The sequence below is a fragment of the Diabrotica virgifera genome, chromosome 1 (assembly GCF_917563875.1).
Source record: "Diabrotica virgifera virgifera chromosome 1, PGI_DIABVI_V3a".
NCBI lineage: Eukaryota > Metazoa > Arthropoda > Insecta > Coleoptera > Chrysomelidae > Diabrotica > Diabrotica virgifera.
This window is the reverse complement of record NC_065443.1, coordinates 297,519,441-297,539,528: the sequence shown is the minus strand read 5'-3', so window position 1 is coordinate 297,539,528 and position 20,088 is coordinate 297,519,441. Positions and strand designations below refer to the sequence as shown.

Genomic DNA, 20,088 nt, shown 5'->3' with positions numbered 1-20,088 from the left:
TGAGTCTTTGCAGGTCTTGTAAACTATCGGCTATTATGAGTAGAGTGTAACATCTGCATACCTGATGTTGTTAACTAAGACTTCATTTACTCTTATACCGACTTTTTCATCTTCCAGAGTTTCTCGCATTACCTCTTCAGAATAAGCGTTAAATAATAGAGGTGATAGTATGCAGCCTTGCCTGACTCCTCTCTTTATTTCCATTTCTTCAGATGTTTCTTTTTCTATTCTTACTATTGCTCGCTGATTGTAATAGAGGTGTGTTATTAGTCTTACATCTCTTTCATCTAGGTTTTTATTTTTTAGAATTTCCATGAGTCGATCATGTTTTACTTTATCAAACTTTTTATTGTAGTCTATAAAATAGACGTAGAGAGGACGGTTAACGGTTGTTTTGTTGTCATGTTTATTAAAAATATATATTTGATAAAAATAATAAACCTAAAGATAAAACCCATAACTAAATTAAAATTCATGGTGACGTTTCAATTATTACTTTAATCATCGTCAGAATAATAAGTTTCTTGAGCGGATGCTTTAAAATAATTTTAAAGGAACAAACAATAATTAATGAAAACGTAAAAAATGACATTGACAATCATTGGGTTAAGTCAATAATTTCAAACGCGCCATGTCTTGTTGCGTGTTTAAGGGTGGCTTCAAAAGAAATATGGATAATGCCTCTTTGATGCTGAGTTCCGTTGGAGAACTTGCATGACCAATTATTAAGAAGTCCTTACGACTAATAGGAAAAAGTCGTAAGGACTTCTCAATCATTGGTCATGCAAGTTCTCCAACGAAACTCAGCATCAAGGAGGCATTATCCATATTTCTTTTGAAGCCACCCTTAAACAAGCAACAAGACATGGCGTGTTTGAAATTATTGACTTAACCCAATGATTGTCAATGGCATTTTTTACGTTTTCATTAATTATTGTTTGTTCCTTTAAAATTATTTTAAAGCATCCGCTCAAGAAACTTATTATTCTGACGATGATTAAAGTAATAATTGAAACGTCACCATGAATTTTAATTTAGTTATGGGTTTTATCTTTAAGTTTATTATTTTTATCAAGTTTAATGGTGTGTCCTTATCTATATAAAAAAATATATGTAAAGTACATTTTGTGCCAAGTTATTAGTCATAATAATCTACTATGGTAAAGGTATATAAATTAGGAAATGATACAAAGGCCTAGGAAAGCGTCAAGCTCTCTTTTTACTTACCTACTTTACTGATACAAAGGTGCCTGGACGTCAATCAAGATATACAGGGTGTAACAAAAATACAGGTCATAAATTTAATTGCATATTCTGGGACCAAAAATAGTTCGATTGAACCCAACTTACCTTAGTACAAATCTGCACAGAAAAAAAGTTACAGCCCTTTGAAGTTACAAAATGAAAATCGATTTTTTCCAATAGGTATATCGAAAACTATTAGATATTTTTTATTGAGAATGGACTTGTTGAATTATTATGGCAGTAGCATCTTAGAAAAAAAGTTATAGTAAAATTTGGAAACCCCATAAAAATTTTATGGGGGTTTTGTTCCTTTAAACCCTCCCCCCCCTTTCAAAAAATTTTTGTGTACTTTATAATTAAATTATTATTGTAGTACCATTAGTTAAACACATTATTTTTAAAACTTTTTTGCCTCTTAGTACTTTTTCGAAAAGTCAAGTTTTTATCGAGATATTTTGAATATTTGTCAGATCCACCAAATATTTTTGTATATTATTAAGTACGATTATGGAGACTAGGTAATAATATGAAAAGTTATTTAAGATTTACATTTTAGGTATATTTTGAACCATATTAAAAAAGAAGCCACATCTCGATAAAAGGTGCTTTATCGAAAAAATACAAGGAGGTAAAAAAGTTTTATAGGCACTGTATTTAACTAATGGTACCGTAGAAATAGTTTAGTTGGAACGTACATAAACATTTGGGATTTAAAGGAACAAAACCCCCATAAATTTTTTATGTAAACATATTAAAAAAGAAGCCACAAGTCGATAAAAACTGCCTTATCGAAAAAATACTAAGAAGCAAAAAAGTTTAAAAAACATTGAGTTTAACTAATGGTACCATAATAATAATTTTATTGGAAGGTACACAAAAGTTTGGGGGGTTTAAGGGAACAAAGCACCCTTAATTTTTTTATTGGGTACACAAATCTCACTATAATTTTTCTTTAAGATGCTCCTGCCAAAAGAATGCCACATGTCCATTTTCAATAAAAAATCTCCAATAGTTTTCGATATATTCGAAAAAATCGATTTTCATTTTGTAACTTCAAAGGGCTGTAACTTTTTTTTTGTGCATATTTGTACTAAGGTAAGTTAGGTTCATTCGAACTATTTTTGGTCCCAGAATATGTGACTAAATTTATGACCTGTATTTTTGTTACACCTTTTGTTTTGTTACATATGCGTGTTTCATTGACTATAATAAAGCATTCGATAAAGTACGACATGAACATGAATTAATTAATGTTCCGCAATCAAAGAAGAAATGACTATACTCGTAATGACCTCAGCATAATACCGAATTTATGTTACAAACGGCGAGTAAAAGTATGTAATAACGAACAGCTATCAGAGGAAATTGAAATTAGACATAGGGTGAGACAGGGATGCATATTGTCGCCCATCCTTTTTAATATCTACTCGTAAGAGATCCTGAAAAACCTCTTCAGGATGAAACAGCTGGAATAAAGGTAAATGGAGTTCCCATTAACAACATTACAGTTTACAGATTAGGTCGAAGTTATTAGATTTTCGTCGGTAGGTACGTTTCCCTACCTAAAACTTTACTCTTCGTACAAAAAGTATAATAAGTAGGAAGAACTAGAAGATCAACATCTAAAGTATTTTACGAATATATATTCCAAGTAATAAAGCTTATATTAGGACAAAACCTCACAATTTTTACAGAATTTATAGATTTGTTTGAAAATTTGAGAATAAGTAGTGGATAATCCAAGGATCAAAATCTATATGATGCCGAAAGGTGCTTTTACCATGGGGGTGATTGCCACCCCATCTCGGGGTGGAAATTTTTTATTATATTTTGACCGCTTGTTACCAACCAAAAGTTGATAAAAACATTGATTATAAGCAGAAAACTTTCTATACATTTTTTTGATAAAATTAATGGTTTTCGATTTTCGCTATCGAAAGTACCTATTAGTTTTATATCGAAAAAATCAATGTTTTTAAAAAGTTTAAAATTCAAAGTTTTCTGCTAATAACTCCAAAAGTTTTCGTTTTATCAAATCAACTTTACTTAAGAAAATTGTACCTTTAAGAAAATAAACAAAACCGTCTTTTTTAATTTTCTTTAAGACCAATATTAATTGATCTATACAAATGCTAAATATTGTAGTTTCAAAGTCTAAAGACAAGAAAACTATGCATTTTTCGAGGATAATTTGTTCAAACTAATTAAAAGTATTTAAAAATATCTAATTCCAGAAATAAAAAAGGCTCTATCTCAAAAATTAAGTGACATAATGAAAATAATGTCAGTTCCTATTTTTTCAGCGAAAAAGTGATCGGAAGCAACCATCTTATCACCACCCTAATTAAAATTCAGTTATTGACCTTATTTGTTCTTCTTTGACCGGCTTAGAATGATTAGTTTAAAAAAATGGAGTTAAAAGCGAATGACGAATTTTTGTAGTTTGAAAAAAAATGGACTTATCTTCAAAATAGAAAGATGAGCATCAGAGATACGAAAAAATGTTTAATATGAAATTGTAGCTTATTTAATTGCCAAAAACCAGGTTTGCAAAAATTTTTTCTACGGCAAAAGTTCAGTGAGCTATTGACAATTAAGACTGGTAATAAAATGCGAAAACCACCTTTACCAACCCTTTCAAAGTCATCTCTTTTTGCGACTAAGGATTTTAAAAAATTTAATATTAACAGGCTTACATATCTTGTAAAAACCTACAAAATTCTTTTTTACCAGACTTTCTAAGATAAAAATAAAAAAATGACGGTTAAAAAAATAATATATTTAAAAAAAAAGGAGAAATCCAAATTGGAAGCACAATAATGTATGGTAGAGGTGTTTTTAGTCATTGACCTTATTCATTCTTCTTTATTTATTTATTATTAATAGATTCTAGAAGTTTAACGGGCTTAGAATGATTAGTGTTTAAATAACGGGAGTTAAAAGGGCATAACGAATTTTTGTAGTTTGTTAAAAAATACTATTTTCTACAAAATAGAAAGATTAGCATCAGGAATATGAAAAAATGTTTAAAAATTAAATTGTAGGTTATTTAATTCCCAAGAATTTGGTTTGAAAAATTTTTTTCTACGCCAAAAATTGAGTGAATCGTAAATGAGTATTATCGAAAATATTAATTTTTTTCGATATAAAACTAACACTTTCGATAGCGAATAAATCGAATACTATTAATTTTATCAAAAAAATGTATAGAACATTTTTTGCTTTTGGGTGGCAACCACCCCATGGTAAAAGCGCCTTTCGGCATCATATAGATTTTGATCGTTGGACTATCCACTACTTATTCTCAAATTTTGAAGCAAATCGATCCATTCTGTGAAAATTGCGAGCTGAAAAGCTTCGGTTCCTGGACTAATACAGTTTGACGGGAAAGAATACTTCATGCAGGAACGTGAAGAGAGGAGACAAAGTCCAGGGAAAATGGTACCTAAAGCCAAACTACTACAAACTACAAACATATTCTTAAAAAGTACCTACTATAACGTTTTATAAAAATTGTTTCATACAATATAAAACATAAAATTATTTTTATCAGAAGCAAATAAAAATGTTAATCGCCATAAATGTTTTTAACTCATTCATACACATACAATAATAATAATTATGATAACACTATAACGCAGTGATATATTTATATGACTGGTCAAAATTCGTAAATGCAAATATATAAAATAATTTCATGAATATTTCCATATTAAGAAAAATATTACTGATACCCAATTATGTATAAGAAAAATTTTGAAATAAAAAAAAATTTGGGCGTTAATTGGTTAATTACGATTTTTTTGATGGTTCGTTATTTTTAAAACGGCTGTATATCTGGAGGACCATACATCTTATAAAGCTATTATTATAAACGTAGTTGGTGTCCAAATATTAGATAAAAATAAGATTCAATAAAAATAAGACAATAATAATAATTATGATAACACTATAACGCAGTGATATATTTATATGACTGGTCAAAATTCGTAAATGCAAATATATAAAATAATTTCATGAATATTTCCATATTAAGAAAAATATTACTGATACCCAATTATGTATAAGAAAAATTTTGAAATAAAAAAAAATTTGGGCGTTAATTGGTTAATTACGATTTTTTTGATGGTTCGTTATTTTTAAAACGGCTGTATATCTGGAGGACCATACATCTTATAAAGCTATTATTATAAACGTAGTTGGTGTCCAAATATTAGATAAAAATAAGATTCCTTGAAAAAACAGCTTCAGAACAACTTTTATATAGGTACAGTTAAACCTACGATACTATGTATACTCATTCCCTATTATTCAGTATCCGTAATTTGTGGTAGTGCAGTCATTGAAGTTTTTTAGCTCAGAAATTTTTTACTGTGAACAGATTTACATGAAATTTTGGAATTAGGCTTATCCTACCCTTAACTTCAAAAGTGATATTGATCCGAACTCCGTTTTCACCCTATTTTTCATAATAACCTCAGATATCGATAGAAGACCTAATTTTAAGCAAAAAATGTATAAAGTTTTTTCAAAAACCCAATACTTTTCAAGTTATTGGCAATTGAAAATTTGGAATTTTCTCACGATTTTCAACAGTTTTTTGCAAATATCTCCAAAAATATGCATTTTAACGATAATATTATACTAAACAAAATTGTAGCAGATAAAAAATGAACAAACTGGTTTTTTAAAGGGTGTCGTTGCAGATGCGGTCGTAGCATTTGCGATCACGGCTATTATCGTTACATTTGCGGTCATACAAAAATATGTTGATTTTATCGTTGCATGTGCGGTCATTGCCTAATAAACAAATAATATTTTTACCTTTTTCTACCACTATCACATGAATAATTCTATAACCAAATTTTTGTATGATTTAAATAATATTTATCATAGACGTTGATAAGAGGAGAAAATGCTTACTAATAATTTTATTACGGCAAAAAGTATTTTGATATAAAAAAACTTGCTTCTTTTGAGAGTTTAGTGAGATTATCTGCACTAATAAGTCTCCAAACTAGACTTCGACACAAAAGGGATACAATGGACGTTAACCACACGCCTAAGTGATCTGGAATACGCCGACGATATCTGCCTGTTAGGACAAAGGTTCCAGGATGTGGCCGACCAATTGGAAACACTATCCACTGAGGCCAATAAAATAGGTTTAAAAATCAATATCGGTAAAACCAAGTCGATGAGAATAAATGCAAGGAGCAACACGCTATTTAATATCGACAACAAGCAGATTGAAAATGTGGAGAACTTCACGTACCTTGGAAGTGTCATAACAGAAAGCGGAGGTACAGAAGACGATATTCGTATGAGGATACGAAAAGCTCAACAAGCTTTCAGCATGCTTAACCCTGTTTGGAGGTCTGGAGAATATACTACAAGGACAAAGATCCGAATATTCCAGTCAAATGTTATGTCTGTTCTACTCTATGGATGTGAAACCTGGAAAGTGACAAAATACCTTACAGACAAATTGCAGGTCTTGTATAAATAATTATGTAAATGTTTATATTACTGAATACAGACAAATTGCAGGTCTTTGTTAACAAATGTCTACGAAGAATTGTTCGTATTTTCTGGCCAAACACCATCAGAAACGAAGATCTGCTACACCTGACCCAACAAAAGAGGGTAGAAAATGAAATAAAATACAGAAAGTGGGGGTGGATAGGTCACACACTCCGAAAAGACAGTTCCAGTATTGCAAAAAATGCCCTAGAGTGGAATCCCCAAGGAAAGAGAAAAAGAGGTCGCCCAGCACAAACTTGGAGAAGATCCATCATGGACGAGATAAGAAGTCAAGGAAAGTCTTGGAATGAGGTGAAGGCCCTAGCGCAAAATAGAACCCGATGGCGCGTTTTCACTGAAGCTCTATGCTCCACTTAGGCGTCATCATACTGATGACGACTAATAAGTCAGAAACACGTGTCTATGGTTGCATTCCATCTTGTGCATATTTTGTTTTTCATACTTATTGCGAGCCATGCCGATATCTATTAACTCGCGCTAACCTCTCCTTGTTATATATATATATATATATATATATATATATATATATATATATATATATATATATATATATATATATATATATATATATATATATATATATCTGCACTAATTAAAAAAAATGAAGATAGTTGATTTACTAAACCTTAGTGTCACATAAATAAAATATTAGCGAATTGTTGATTATTTCTATATAAATTGGCTTCCTTAATGTTTGTGTCAAATGTTAAAAAGTATTAAAAATTTAAAAATGGATATCCAGCGTGAAGAGCAGAAGGTTTTCCCTTGGTGGTTTCAATCACTTCAAAATTTTCAATTATTAAAATTTGTTACTTACTGCAATAAACAATCTCTCAAACTAACAATATACAAATAATATGCATTTGTTTTTATATTTAGATTTTGGTAATTCTCCCCCCAACCTTTATAATTAGGCAAATACAAACTTTCCAAAAATCCGTAATGAGGGGATTATTGTGGTCTAGTCATTACTGTTTTCATTACCTATTGTTCGAAATATAGATAAGCGGATTAAAATATTTCAATAGGGTCGACCTGGCCTGCCTATAACTCGGGTGGTTACTAATTTACGACCTTCTTACATTTCTAGCTTTTAAGTAAAATGTCTGATCGCAAGTGCAACGTTACCTGCCAAAATAGTTTGGATTGACCGCTTTTGCAACGAAAATTACCTTGACCGCATATGCAACGACCGCATCTGGACCTATTTCTTTTAAAGAGTGTTCTAAGTGCAATATTAATCGAGATATTGATCATATTGATAATATTAAGATCAAAGCTGTTTTTTATTTTGTGTGAAATTTAATCGATATATTCAATGCCATCTAGCAGAGAGCGAATAACTTTTAGCCATGCTAATGAGAAAGGATTTTATAGTGCTTAAAATAAGTTTTAAAATGAGCACTGTTAAAAGTCTTTTGTACGTAAAATGAGTGAGCTGTAATGAAAAAAAGAGGAACATCCAATGTTTTTTTTAATCAATGGATTTCATAAGTGCCATTTCCAACAAAATAAAATTAATCGCATTCCGTATAGAATCAACTTTAATATAAAGAGTTTGATGGATTCTAGCAGTTTCGCTTCTTTGGAACACATATTTTTTGAAAAAATCACGATTTTAAGAAGAAAAAAATTTCGAATTTAAAAAAAAACCACCTTCTTTTCATAATATCTCAAAAATAATGAAAGATAAGTAAAAAAGTGTAATAATAAAAAAAATAGGTTTTTCTTTGACAAAAATTTTGGTTTGTTTGTTTTTCCTGTCACAGAAAAATTGACGAAGATATGATTGATAAAAGAGCGCGCGGTAGCGCAACCACAGTCTCTCTCGAGCCCTTTGACTCTTCACCGTTTTAAAATAAAAGGTTTTTCACTACATATTATAATGAAAAAAAGATGTAGCTCTTTTAATTACCTTCAAAATGGTTTTTTATAAGTTGTGATACTCTTGGGACTCTTAATAATATCCTTCAATTTAGCTATCTCTACGTCACTGAATACTCAATTCACACCGAAAAGATAGCTCTCAACTTGTTATTTAGATGTGTAAAATCAATTATCTAGATCATACAGTCAGTAAAGGAGTGGCAGTAGATAATTGAAACTTCGATTCCATTAAGAAATGACCAGAACCGACTTACAAACATCAAGTGAGAAGTTTTCTGGGGCTATATACTTACTATCGGAGGTTCATTAAGAAGTTTGCAAATATCGCTAAGCCATTGACGCGACTTACAAACGAAGCTAGAGATTACAGCTGGGATGGAGACTGCCAAACTGCTAACCACAGCGCCAATATTAGAGTGTTAGAGTATCCACTGCCAGAAGGAGAGTTTATCTTAGATACAGATGCAAGCATTGTGGGAATTGGAGGAGTGCTATCTCAGATTAAAGAACAGGAACGAGTCCTTAGATATTTTTTTCCTGGAAGCCGTCTGTTGTGAACCGGTTGTACTGCAGCCACTTGGCTTATTGTATATCTTCCATTCGTTTATGAAACCCATTCCATAATTCTGGAACCCTATACCAGCTTGTACAGGTCTAGTGGGTGGGTGCCATATAAATTTGGAGTCACTTCAATGTCTCCGAAAAATGTTTGCGGTCTCCGATCCAATGCCTCACAGTCATGCAAAATATGGTTGACTGTTTCAGGTTCTCTGTTACAGAGTCTGCAGCTCAAGTCTCCATGAAACAGCCCCATTGTATGCAGGTGACCCTTAACTGGCGCATGTCCAGTGAGGAAACCTGTTATGACGCTGAGCTGATTCCTGCTTGTTTTCAGCAGTAACTCAGCCTTACTAGCACATGTCCGTCCGATATACATCTTGCGATGTGTTTGACTGGGAACACTCTCCCAGTGTGAGTTGTGTTGGCTTCGGATCCAGGCTTTTTTTCGTTCACGGACGGTGCTTTTTGGCACTCCCACGGCCGGCTCTGGATCCAAGTATTTTGTAGCTGATACTCTCTTGGCAAGAGCATCAGCTCTTTCATTGGCGTATATGCCCCGATAACCTAAAAGCCATACCAGTATAACACTGTTATGTTGTGCCAGTCTATCAAGTTCTTGTCGACATTCCCACACCAGCCTAGAGTTCACCTTAGGGTTTATAAGAGTCCCAATGGCTGCTTGGCTATCTGTGCATATGTTAACCCGCTACAGTTCGAATGCCCTCAGGTTGTTTTCTCTTGCACACTGCAAGACTGCAAAAATCTCTTCCTGAAATACGGAGGTATATTCTCCCAGTGGAATAGAAATGTTGAAATTTCCACCACTACAGAATATTCCTGCGCCCGAACCGTCTGCAGTTTTAGACCCGTCCGTATACCAGGTGCAACCCTGCAGTCTGGGTCGAGAGTTTCCTCTGTCCCATTCGTCACGTGGGCAAATGTCCACTTGAAAAGGTACTTCAGACTTGTATCTTGATGTCATATGGTCATAAATCATCATCCATTCGGCATCATTAGTTTCATTCGTTATTCTACTATGTCCTGATTGGCCCATTGTTAAGACCGGTCCGGAGCGATAAGCAAACGAGGTAGACAGAGTTGGTCTTTTGACAATTAACACTGACTAGACGGTGCTCCTATAATAAAGCAAAGGATCCACAAAATTTACAATAATTACGACGACAAAACCAAAAACCGATGTAAAATATATTGCCTTGCCTTATATACCCGAAATTAATGTTTTCAAATGAGTTTTAAAATAAATTAAATCTATTTTAATTGCTAAGATTATAGAAAAACAAACATTCAAACATATTTAAATTTTACCTGAAACCGGGCCCTTTATACTATTATCGGTTAACCCAGGATGTTTATAGTCGGTACTATTTGAAGTCAACCACTTACTACTAAACAAACCTTACGCGCCACTGTTTACTCATTTTGTATTCAATATCAGTAATTTATTGACCCTACTTGACCTCCCCGATTCTTAACCGAATCAACACCAATAACATCCTTCAATTTAGCTATACCTACGCCACTGAATATTCAAATCATCCGGCAAAGATTATCTATAGCTCTCAACTTGTTAGGTGTGAATTATTTTTATTTTTTCGTTCATTATCAGAATCTGTTTTTAGAAGCAGTATTCACATATCGATAGCGACAATCAGTCCTTTGTATTCAACCGCAAAGATGCACCAAATGACTGCACTAATTGGACTATCAAAAGAGAATTCAGTGGTAGAGTCTACACACAGCTGCTGGGTCTTATAATTCGATGTTGCTCTCATTAAACTCCGTATGAAGTACCTGAAAAAAAAAACTAAAGGTAGGTTATTCATTTGTTATCAATGATGATATCATTTTTAAACTATTATTAGTAAATTGTCTCTGTGTTGGTGGAAGTTTGTGTAAAAATAAAGTCATCTAGGTTTTCTAAAGTAAGTACATACCTTATTTTTTTGTGTAACTACAAGAAAGAGGACAAAAATCTTTGTTGTCAAGTGGTTCAATCAATAATATGTTTATCGTTGTTTTTGATTATCTAAAATGTGCTCGTTTCATTACTAAATATTGGATATAATGAGAGTGCATTGTTATAAGTCCTCAAAAGTAAATAGATCCGCATATTTGTTCTCTTTTTATCATCCTTGTTCAATATCAAAATTTTGTATTGTTATAGATTAAGATTATAAATTTGAATGGCGTCATAAACTTCATACTTAAACGTTCATGCTTTAGTTGTAAACAATTTATTTGCCGTTACTGTTTACGATTTTTATTTAAACATTATTATTCTTCTTCTTATATTAGGCCTTAGACCTATTCTTGTCCGAACTAAGTTTGTAGCCGTACTTGAGACGTTAACTGACAGAGTTTTCGCCGACGCCGACGTTTTAAAGGGTTGTTCTGTGGTCTGGTGCCTCTTGGTGTTATATCTCTTTTTTTCCCTGGAAGCGTTCTATGCACCGGTCGTAGATACTGCAGCCAATCGGCTTATTGTACATCTTCTAATCGGCTCATGTTACCAATTCCACGATTCTGGAACCCTGTACCAGCTTATACAGGTTCAGTGAATGAATATCTACCATATATTTTTATAGTCACTTGGTTGTTTCCAAAAAGTATTTGCTGCCTGCGGTCTAATATCTCGCAGTCGTGTAAGATCTGGTTGACTGTTACAGGTTCTCTGCTGCAGTATTCTTAAATTTCTTGCTGTTTGAGCTATTCTCTCCCTATATCCATTACTACAACGTGTTGGTTCAATTCCCATCTTCACTGTTTTCATTATCGTACAATACCCTGTATTTTACAAAGATCTCTCACTTAATTATTTGATATTCTGTCTCTTAATGTTTTTCCAGTAATTAATCTTAACGCCCTGATGTCTGATGTTTCATGTATCCTTTGTTGTTACCAGGCACGTAGGCAAAGGGGGGTCCATGGGGTCCGGACCCCTCCCAAAACGGTCTCGGCTTTGGTACCAAAGCAGCAAGTTTATCCCCAAGTTATTATTACTTATTATTTTTGAAAAAGTAAACGAAATTATTATTATTTTTTACTAAGATAATTTGTTTTTATCCAGATTTACCATGAGGAAAAGTATTCTATCAACATTTTAAATTCTTTTACCTGGATTTGCTTCTACAGAAAAAGCAAAATTGCTAGAAAAATTGTCTGCCTATTACTCCCACGACATTTCTCTTACAGCAATAAAAGCTAAATATTTATGGTATAACTGTAACACAATATCATCTTTGGGACCAAATACCGAAAGTCTCCGCGTAATGAACACTGTAATAAACATTTTTTTCCAAAAATTTACAAATTCCTTACAATTTTGGCAACTATCTCTGTGACAACGGCCAGTGTAAAACGTTCGTTCTCAACAATGAATCGAGTAAAAACTTCACCCGGAAACAAGATGGGAAACGAAAGCGAAAGACTCATTTTATTGGCTCTTTGATCCGTTCATTGGAATGTTGAGTTAAAGCCAAGTACATTTTTTATCAAATAACCAAAAATTACTGGGTCGACAACTGAATAGAAGACCAGATGTACTCTTTTCTGTGGAATCCTATAATTCGTTATACATAGTAGTCTCTAACATCATCATCTTCTTCTTCTTCTTTAGCCCATTTCTATCCAGCTTTGGACATAGGTCTTCCCCAAATCTTTCCATATAACTAATCTGGCCTTGGCTGCGCTTTTCCAGTGAGTTCCTGTAGCTTATACAATATCGTCCTTTCATCGCATCTGAGGTCTTTCTCTTCCTCTTCTTCCTATCACGGCCTCCAGTTTTGTATTGTAGCATTCGATCTTTTATCTTCCTGTCTCGCATTGTGACCCACAAATCTCCACTTTAACCCTGTTATATGTGATGACTAACATCATCAGAGACGCTACAATAATATTAAAGATACAATGGTGAAACTAGGTGAAATTTGAAAAATTTTACCGTCTAATCTAACAAAAAAATTGAATTGTAATAAATAATCATTTCGTTGTGAATCGAAACAAGAGCAGTCTTATTTTAGTTAGTTCAGAGAGCGCCAAAAGTGCTCTAACAAGTTTCGACTCTTGTTAGAGTCTCTTTAGAGAACACATATTTGATTCTCTCTGAACCACTGAAATTCTGGCTGTCAGCCTCTACCCACACACGAAAGACGAACGAAATTTTACTTATAATATTAACAATATTAAAAATAAAACTTTATCAGAACTAATCTTCTGGTTACACCATTCGTGGCTTCTAAAATTTGCAAGTCAACGAATTGCCGGAGCTAAGAAGGTCGAGGGAGATCTATCAGGTTACATTTCACTACCCGCCTGTCCAGCACGGCAAAATTCAAACAAAGATTATTAGTTCCCAATACTCAGAATAGGAGTAGAACTAGTAAAAATAATAAATAATCATTTTGTTGTGAATCGAAACAAGAGCAGTCTTATTTTAGTTAGTTCAGAGAGCGCCAAAATTTGAGTTGTGTTTGGACCCCCCTCAAGCACATTTCCTGGCTACGTGCCTGGTTGTTACTACTATATGCTATTACTTATTAGTGTTAATGTCTTTAGTTAACTTTACCAAAAGAAAACCGGAAAGTCTCAGTCATAAAAGAAGAACAATGGAAAAAATGACAATTAGAGCAGCTCCACGATAAAGAGGTAGCAAAAAGGACAGAGGAAGAAAAAAACAAGACATTGGGAAGACTCACGATGGGCAACTTAGAGGTGGAATGAAAACTAATTAGTCCAGAAAGCCACTGCGCATCCGCTAGGAAAAATATTCTAATTCGGATTTTTTGCACAATCTTACTCAAAAAGGACTCCTTTTAACAAATTTGCATGTTGCCAGGACCAAAAGGTGGTCAAACAATTTTTAAACGTTTTTTTTTTGTTTTTTTCCTAAAATTATTTTTTTATGCATGGAAAAAAGTTTTTTTTTTAGGTTTTTTGGATCATTCCAAACAGAAAAGGTCTTTAGTGACTTTTCTCTAAAAATGATAGTTTTTGACATATAAGCGATTAAAAATTGAAAAATTGAGAAATCGGCCATTTTTAACCCTCAAAAACTATATGAAAAACTAAAAATTTGAATGTTGCCAAGATAGGTAGATATTCTTTAAACATGGATTGATGAAATCCCGAAGAGTTTTTTGCAATACAATATTCAAAACTCCTTTGTTTTTTAATTGATAATCAAGCGTGCGCGACACTATTTTCCACCGACAGTATGGTGCAAAGGAATAAATTCGTTATTTCGTAAACCGGCGACTTTAAGGAAAAATCCCGAAACAGGTCGATTTTTATTTTTAAGTTATGATATTGTGACATATATGGTATACTAGTGACGTCATCCATCTGGACGTAATGACGTAATCGATGATTTTTTTAAATGAGAATAGTGGTCATGTGCTAGCTCATTTGAAAGGTCTTCAATTCTCTATTCAGTAATATAAACATTTACATAATTATTTATACAGGGTGTCCAAAAAATTTTTATTAAATTAAATTATTTGACAAAAAAAGAAGTAGAATGACACCCTGTATAAATATTTATGTAAATTTTTTCATTACTGAATAGAGAATTGAAGAACCTTTCAAATGAGCTACCACACGACCCCTATTCTCATTTAAAAAAATCATCGATTACGTCATCACGCCCAGACGGATGACGTCACTAGTATACCATATATGCCACAATATCATAACTTAAAAATAAAAATCGACCTGTTTCGGTATTTTTCCTTAAAGTCGCCGGTTTACGAAATAACGAATTTATTCCTTTCATTTGCACCATACTGTCGGTGGAAAATAGTGTCGCGCACGCTTGATTATCAATTAAAAAACAAAGGAGTTTTGAATATTGTATTGCAAAAAACTCTTCGGGATTTCATCAACCGATGTTAAAAGAATATCTACCTACCTTGGCAACATTCAAATTTTCAGTTTTTCACATAGTTTTTGAGGGTTAAAAATGGCCGATTTCGTAATTTTTCAATTTTTAATCGCTTATATATGTCAAAAATTATCATTTTTAGAGAAAAGTCACTAAAGATTTTTTCTGTTTGGAATGATCCAAAAAAACCTAAAAAACTTTTTCCATGCAAAAAAAAATAATTTTAGGAAAAAAACAAAAAAAAACGTTTAAAAAATTTTTGACTACCTTTTGGTCCTGGCAACATGCAAATTTGTTAAAAGGAGTCCTTTTTGAGTAATATTGTGCAAAAAATCCGAATTAGAATATTTTTCCTAGCGGATGCGCAGTGGGTTTCTGGACTAAATACAAACAGTCATAATAGAAGCTGCAGACCTTAGCATTGGGAAAGCAGAAAAACAAAAAAGGGGCTTGTTATAAAAATATGCGAGGACGAAAAAATGCTAGAACAATGAAATACAGCACACATCGGCCCAATTCCCAAAGAAAGTGCTAAAACTGTCTGTAATAATTATAAAGGAATCGCACTATTAGAAGTAGTATACAAGGTATTAGTAAAAATTATAAGAAATATATAATAAAAACCTACGAAACAGAGATAATAGCAAAATACCAGGTTGGTTTCAAACAGGGAAGAACAATCTACCAAATGTTTATGCTAAAATTATTACAAAACAACAGTTATTAACAAAATTTAGGTCTATTTATGTTCTTCATTGATTTTAAAAAGGCCTACGACTCCACCTCACAAAACAATACGGAGCAATGAGATTATAGAGAAACTGGTACGATTAGTCGCTACCTAGCACAGTCAATAAAGTCATTATCATTAGTGGCGTTACAGCCCTTTATAAGCCAAAGACTTCTTCAGAACAATCCTCCATTCGCCCCTGTCTCTGGCAACTCTTCTCCATGCTCTAATTCCAATAGATTTTAAATCAGTTTCTATGTTGTCTTGGTACATAAGTCTCGGTATTCCTCTTGCTCGTTGTCCTGCCCGGCCCTCTTCAGTCAAAAACTTTTATGACTATAGCATCTTCCTCTCGTCTGATTACATGACCTATCTATCTAAGGGGTGCTAGCTTAATGAATTTTACAACGTCAGGTTCTCCAAAACTTCTATACAACTCAAAGTTTTAACGCCTCCTCCACAAACCTTGTTCTTTTATACCTCCATATATTCGTCTTAGGATTTTTCGCTCAAAACTTTTGAGCAGTTCTTGTTCATTCTGTGTAAGTGACCAAGTTTCTGAACCATATGTTAGCACTGTTCTTATTAGTGTTTTGTAGACAGTCAATTTAATTTTTCTAGGTATTTTTGAGGCCATCTGTTTTCTTATGCCATAGTATCACTTATTGGCGAGCACTATTCTTCTTTTAATTACTTCACTGATACACATGAACGATCACATAAATCACTTATTTTATATTTGCTATCTTTTTCTATATCAAACGTTTGTTATTTATAGAAAAAGACAGCAAATACAAAATAAGTGATTGATGTGATCGTTCATGGGTATTCTTTCATTTTTCCGACTGTATATATTTATTTTCAAAAAACCTTTTTACCACATAGTGGTGTAAGGCGACAATACATTACATTATGTTACATTATAATACAATACAAAAACAACTTAATCTTAAATTTAACTAATAACTGCTATACATTTATATTATGTACAAATTTGACCCATTCCTTCCTATTTCTAGCCAGCGTCCCCGCTTATATCCACGTTGTTCCCCTTTTCTCGATTATTTTGCCTAGTGTTCTATCCCATGTTTGTCGTGGTCTACCTTTCTTCTTTCTTCTTTGCGTTTTTGCTTGCGGGTTTGCTTTCACCGGTTTTGTCTGATCCATTCTCTGAAGATGACCCCACCAACTGAGTTGCCTTCTCTCTATAAATTCTAACGTTGACTCGATTTCCAAATCTTCTCTTATTTGAGTGTTCCGTAGTCTATCTCTTTTGGTAACTACTCGAACTCGTCTGAGGTATTTCATTTCTACTGCCTGTATTTTACTCTTTTGTCGTTCTGTTAGTACCCATGACTCGCAACCAAAGGTTAATACAGGTCTATATATTGACTTGAACACATTAATTTTTGTTTTTCGTGTTATTTCTTTTTTTTATTTTTTTTTTATTTTTTTATTAAAGAAATTATTATATTTCAAAAGAAAAAAAAATGAATGTGTGTGTACTTTGTACGCACGTAAGAAGTTATACTTCTATTATAATATAATCTAACTTCATATTATGATTTCAACGAAATCAATATACCTATCTACTTTAAACAGTTTTTTTGTATTGTATTTAAATATTAAACTAATTTTAGAAAGAACAAAAAGAATCCTCCTCCTCCTCAGTCGTTTCCTCATTGCTGAGTGTCGTGATTCCCTATAATACGAGCAACTATCTCTTTCCATCGGCTTCTGTCCCGAGCTTCCCTCATGGATTCAGAGAATGTTCAAACAAAGAATACCAGAACAAAAAGACAACCAAAAATTAAAAAAAAAAGGATATGACTTTGTCCGGATTTGAACAGGGTACCTCTCGATCCCTAGGCGAATGCTCTACCGCTCAGATACCACCGTTTTTGTATTCAGTCGATTATTTCTCGGAGATAATAATTACAATCACGGTGACAGATACATTAATTGAAAATAAACATTTTCAATAATACTTATTAGGAGGAAGACAAATCCACAGACATAAAAATTATAATAAATATATTTACTAAAAACACTAATAATATATTCTTTTCACGCACACCTTATTTGCGCTACATAACTTAAAAGATGTAGCGACTAATACATACTGTCGGTGTGCGCATGCGCCGGGGAATTTAAAAATTCTCCCTCGTGCCTAAAGAAGTACAACTTCAAAAAAAAAAAAGATAGTACCATTCGTATTTTATTTTTTCTAATACCAGGCTAAATAAGAGACACGATAGTCCATTCGTCTTAGTCCATTTTACAATGGAAGGGTCTTGAAAAATCGTTTTGGATTTTTACCATGCCCTCTGCTCCTGTGAGTGTAAGTTCAGTTAATTGGACAAGATGAAGCTGTATTTGAAATTCTACCATAGCAAGTAAAAGTTTACCTCTATTAACTGAGTCGTATGCGGCTTTGAAGTCCACGAATATGTGATGGGTGTCAACGCCGAACTCTAGGGTTTTTTCAAGGATCTGCCCCACTGAAATATCTGGTCGTTGTTGATTTATTAGGACGGAAGCCGCACTGATATCCTCATCCTCCTACTATTTCTTTGGCGTAGGGGAGGAGTCATTTGTACAATACGTTGGACAACGCTTTATATGCCATATTGAGTAGAGTGATGCCTCTATAATTATCACACACCATCATGTCTCCCTTTTTGTGTAGAGGACACAAAACACCTAACTTCCAGTTTGTTGGTTTGGCGTTTCTTCTTGTTGCCAAATTGTAGTTATCAGTTTATGCATGTGTTTCAACATGCATAAAGTCGATGAAGTCATGATGTAATAAAAGGAAGTCTTTCAAATCAATTTAACGTCAATAAAGGATTAGAACAGATTGAAGGAGCTAGAAAATATGGTCTGACTATAAATCAAGAAAAAAAAAACAAGTTTATGGAAATGGGAGTGGAAAATGCCGAAGAAAATATATGGATCACTTTAACGACAAAGGAGAGATTATGAGAAAGTAGCATAATTTGAGTACCTTGAAGTAACAGTCACAAATAGAGGAGTCGAAGAAAAACAGATAAACAGTTGTTGAAAGGTAACAAAGCAGCAGGATCATTAAAGGCAATGTTGAAGGCAAAAAACGTGTTCAGGGAAGCCAAGATGTAAACTTATAAAATTGTAGTGAAACCAACGGTGTTGTATTTATGTGAAACTTGGACAATGAATCAGAAGGAAGAAAAAAGCAGAGAGAGAGGAAAATCTTGAGAAAAGATGGAAATGGGAATGGGGAAAACGGGGAATGGTGCAGAAAAACAAACCAGGAGCTGATGGAGATGAATAAGAGACCCACAATAACACAGAAAATCAGGACACAGATAGTTAGATGGTTTGGACATGTTATACGAATACGAATGCCGAAAGAAAGAAATTAATGTCCTAAATGTTTTGCAAGCAGGAGGACAATGGATAAGGCAAGAAAAGAAGAGGGAGACCACAAAGGAAGTAGTTTGCTACTTCTACCACAAACTGCTAGGTTGGTTTCTTCCTTTTTCTGCTTCTGTAGGTCTAATACCGTCTCCATTGTAAATTTCTTTATATAAGATATCAATTGTTCCACCCATTCCATCAGTTTTCACTTATTTTTACTAAACTACGCTACCATATCCAGGGCCGCGCCGTCCACGTGTGCAATGTATGCGGCGCACACAGGCGCCAGCAATTAAGGGGCGCCACTAGAGTTATTTTAGAGAATTTTTAGTTATTTTTTTAAAAATTGCGTGTTTTTTGGGCGCCATTAATTATTTTGCACACAGGCGCTACCACATGCTGGCGCAGCACCGACCATATCCCGTCTAAAAGCATCCGATATTCTTTTTAAATAAAAATATTCTACTGTTCAAACAAAAATATTGTTCACCAGCTACTGAAAGCGGAAATGCTTTAATTGACTTCACTGCATCAGGGACAAAATATGTTAATTGTTCTTCATGACTCTTTTTATATGGTGTTGTGGTAAAGTTGGAAGCCTAACCCATATTTGTATAAAAACTACAACAGAATGAAAACAAAGAGATCATAGCCAATATAGTTTGCAGAATGTGATTAGAGACTTTGTGTATATTTGTGATTAATATTGATATTACTACATGTGGTATGTATGTATTAAAAATGCTTAGTTATACAAGTAGGAATATTATATTTACTTATCTCTAAGTTCTTTTATGTTTTGTAAACTTGTTTTGAATGTACT

The 20,088-nt window shown here is 33.2% G+C and overlaps 1 protein-coding gene across 10 annotated transcripts in view; it reads left to right on the top strand.

Moving 5' to 3' along the window:
• LOC126879159 (tetraspanin-6-like) overlaps window positions 1–20,088 on the top strand; it is an 83,275-nt gene that overhangs the window by 18,963 nt on the left and 44,224 nt on the right. For 3 of the 10 annotated variants that reach the window (XM_050642158.1, XM_050642157.1, XM_050642162.1), the window contains exon 2: window positions 10,878–11,068. The exons of 3 other annotated variants lie outside the window; for them this stretch is intronic. In XM_050642158.1, coding sequence (XP_050498115.1) covers window positions 11,041–11,068 — 28 coding nt within the window. In that variant the 5' untranslated portion in view covers window positions 10,878–11,040. 4 more of the 10 variants (XM_050642160.1, XM_050642161.1, XM_050642159.1 and 1 more) reach the window with 4 other exon arrangements.